Below are 3897 nucleotides of genomic sequence, written 5' to 3' on the forward strand. Positions count from 1 at the left end.
ACTTTGTATTCAAAATAAGGGTGCGTCTTATTATCCGAAAAATACGGTATATCGTGAGAAGTTTCCTTATTGGGCTTAATCGTATTTACGCAAATACTTAAAATATTCTCTAAGATCTTTCTTACATAGTTACAATAAGCCTAGTTATAGGCAATAAGCATGAAGGTTTTAGATTTCTGATTTCATACGTGTATTAAAAATTAAACAATTTTGTGAAAAAAAGCTAAATGTTTCGATGAATTGACTAGTCGTCGTCTTATATATTTTTCTGTTATAATTATATCTTATTAATTCCCATTTTAGAATTGTTTCATCATATAGCACTCCTCATATTTAAAATTTCTTTATCACTGATGCAAATACAAGATATGTTGCTTTCAAAACTAATATCTTAATATAATAAATGTATGAAGTGAAATAAAATAATGATTTTTACTACCAAAATGTTTTTATCAAAATGTTCTTAATTAATTTATGTACTCTTAAGAAGAATTTAAGCCTCTCCAATCATTATTAGTACTCGAAGAAGACATTACGATAATATCGCCCTCTATGGGTTAAATTAAGTATAAATATACTTTTGAATAATCATACCTTGTGGAAGCCACGTGACGTTTCAAAGTAATTACGTACATTTTCTATATTATTTAAATAAATATTTCCTCTTTTATTACTAGATTTTCAAAGTTATTAAAAACACTTTCTTCGTACAATACCACTAAATAATACTTGTTTTGATAGTATGTTACGAATGTGCTATTTGTTTAAGAAGTGAAATGTTACCAAAATGTATAGAAAGTAAAATTTTATCTTCACAACAGTGATAATTCTGGGAATTCATGAAAAGTTTTACTTCAAGACGGGCGAATAGAACATGTTAAAACTTCAAAACATTAAGAAAGGGTTGAAATTGCTGTAAGGGTGGAATAATTATGTGGTGGTCGAATCGTTGGCAATTCTTTGTTTCCTTACTGCAGTTTTAGCCATTTTGTTTTGTAAATTAATTATGATGTATAGCTTTAGTTGTTTGTTATTTGTACATTACGTTACAGACTGAAGAATAAAATTAATATTTATGTAAGCAGAAGCGTTACTAGGTTCTTAAATGGTTCGGGGCTCGGGCTTATAGACGCGGGAATTTTCAACGTTTCAATATGATATCGATCATGGTTATCTATTTACTTTTTCAAGATACCAGGCCCGGCATGGCCAGGTGGTTAGGGCGCTCGACTCGCAATCTGAGGGTCGGGGGTTCGAATCCCTGTGACACCAAACATGCTCGCCCTTTCAGCCGTGGGGGCGTTATAATGTGACGGTCAATATAACTATTCGTTGGTAAAAGAGTAGCACAAGAGTTGGCGGTGGGTGGTGATGATTACTTGCTTTCCATCTAGTCTTACACTGCTAAATTAGGGACGGCTAGCGCAGATAGCCCTCGTGTAGCTTTGCGCGAAATTCAAAAACAAACAAATAATCAAGACACCAACTGGGGATTCGTGGCCCTGTCAAATAGAATTGGGGCACGGGCCCTGTGTGCCAGTGCCTAAAAACGCATCTCTATATAAGTATGTTGTTGCTGATATTATTACACTCACCAACATATTTTCCAATATAAAATTTACTTTGATTTTTTTTAAATTCTCTCTTTCAAATTTTTAAAAATATTTACATGATTAAAATTTATAATGCCTTCTTTCACATTTACTCCAAATCTGCACAGCTTAACAGTATCAGGACTTTATTAGTATTTTTTATTTGAATGTTGTTTATTACTTATTAATGAAAATTATTCGTTTCAGGTTAATTAAACAATGTCAAATTGTCGTGCGGGCTTCAGCTACCACGTCACATTCCAGGGAAGGAAAAAAGTGATTAATGTTTCTTCGAAGCGGCAGGTGGTAGCTGCGATCAGAGAAGTCTTTGGTATTAATTCACCAGAAAAAGACCTTCAGCTTCAAACTTTTGATGCAGAATGGGATGATTTTGTGGATGTGGACACAGCTGCTTTACCAGACAGAGCTAAACTCCATGTGGTGCTTGTGCCTAAAGCAATATTACCAGAACAACAACCTGACAGATCATCATATAGTTTAGTAAACAATCGCCAGGTGTCCATCGCAGATACTTCTCACATCCCTTGCACATCTTCTCAAGACATTCCGGAAACTGAGGCTGTGTCAATAACATCATTTGAAACAGAACAGGAATTAAGCTCGTCCGTTCCATTTGTAAGCTCTCCAGCACCAAGGTTTATGTTTTTTTCAATTTAAAAAAAATAAGGAAAATCTTAAATATGTTTTTAGTTTAAAATTATTTACTTTATTCAAATGCTTAAACAAAATTAACGAAATAGAAAATTGACAAACAATGATTTGTAAGCGTAATGAAGTGGTTTCATTTTGAGGAACATAAATGTTTCGATAGAACATTGGTCATTCTTCTTCAGTTTGATTCATTATGTTTATAAGTCGTTGTTTGTCAACTTACTACTAATAAGTACTATATTAACATAATATGTTTTCATAAGTACATTAATGTAATTATAAGGTTACTGGCTGACTAAGTAATATCATTCAACACATTACAATAAATGTTATTAAGGGGAAACCCTTCTAACTTTAAAAGAACAGACACGAAAATCTTTGTACTTTTAAATTGACATGTCTCCAACAGTTTTAAAACGCTTATATTTCGACCGGAAGTATTTAACACAAAATGCATTCCACCTTTAGAATTATACAAAATTAATTGTAAACTAGTTTAGTATGAACATTTAGTGTGACTAATTAATCGATTAGAGTTTAGTCTGCTCAAATAATATCAACTTTTAAAGTGTTAAGATTTTGTGTTTACTTATAGCCTCTCGCTGTTCCATGTTGAATAATTCATGTATTTCAGACGTGACAAATATGCCTATATCCTTAAATATATTTACATAAAGACATCAAAAGAAAATATTGCAGACTAGTCACCTTATAGGAAAAAGAAGTGAGAATAATACAAGTACACTTTTGTGAAATGATTGCCCAATTGGATCAAATTTCTGTTGGACTACGAATAAGTATCTTGTTTTCATTTACCCCCCCCCCTCTTCTCCATTACCTCTGATACCCAAAGGCTAAATATATTATCTCAACTCCGTGCATACGAGTCGTTCACGTTCAGGTACTATCTTTTTGATGTTTATATTCTTAGGTATTGTGTATGTATGTGTAATACCAAAATTCTTGAATGATTTTATTCTAAAATGTTACGTTTCAGGCATGTTTAAGAAACCAAGTATACTTACTTCATGTTAAAACCTAGTAATGGCGAACCTGACAACAAATAGCATTTCCTTGAATTTCAGTGATGGCATGTATTGTTTGAGTGTTCATAGCAGAAATTTTAACCGAAAGTAACGTCATTGTATTGTCACGTGTAAGAGCACGTATTATATGAACTTGTGATCCTACTGAACTAAACTAATATGCTTCAGAATATGTTATTACGTCCTCCAAACTTAGAACTGTTTCAGTGAAAATAGAAAGAGCCCCATTTCTTGTACAGGTTTCTATGATGTCTGGTTTTAGCTACGGTATTTTAAAACGTACCCATAAATTAGCAAATCTATATAAATATAATTGTACTATTCTCTTGTCTGTCCATGTAACTACTTCGCAGGATGTGAATGGATGTTCATCAAAATTGGTATGGAGGTTCATTAGGTCCATGCAGGGGTACATACAAACTTTCAATTTTGCGGTTTTTATGGGAGTTTTTTACCACTACTTCGCCCCCTGAAGAGGAATCTTCACCTAATTTAGTTTGGAGGTTCATTGTGTCCACACATACAAATTTTCAATTTTGCGGTTTTTATGTGCATTTTTTACCACTACTTCGCCCCCTGAAGAGGAA

At 32.9% G+C, this 3897-nt stretch overlaps 2 protein-coding genes across 2 annotated transcripts in view; one reads left to right on the forward strand and one right to left on the reverse strand.

The window, feature by feature from the left end:
- LOC106464274 (ras-related protein Ral-A-like) overlaps nucleotides 1–3897 on the reverse strand; it is a 26906-nt gene that overhangs the window by 11391 nt on the left and 11618 nt on the right. The gene's annotated exons all lie outside the window — the stretch shown is intronic.
- The window catches only part of LOC106464273, a 14743-nt gene that overhangs the window by 1686 nt on the left and 9160 nt on the right, over nucleotides 1–3897 (forward strand). Inside the window, exon 2 of the mRNA XM_013924400.2 lies at nucleotides 1800–2248. Coding sequence (XP_013779854.1) covers nucleotides 1812–2248 — 437 coding nt within the window. The 5' untranslated portion in view covers nucleotides 1800–1811. The remainder of the gene's footprint in view (nucleotides 1–1799; nucleotides 2249–3897) is intronic.

This window comes from Limulus polyphemus, unplaced genomic scaffold (genome assembly GCF_000517525.1).
Source record: "Limulus polyphemus unplaced genomic scaffold, Limulus_polyphemus-2.1.2 Scaffold1603, whole genome shotgun sequence".
NCBI lineage: Eukaryota > Metazoa > Arthropoda > Merostomata > Xiphosura > Limulidae > Limulus > Limulus polyphemus.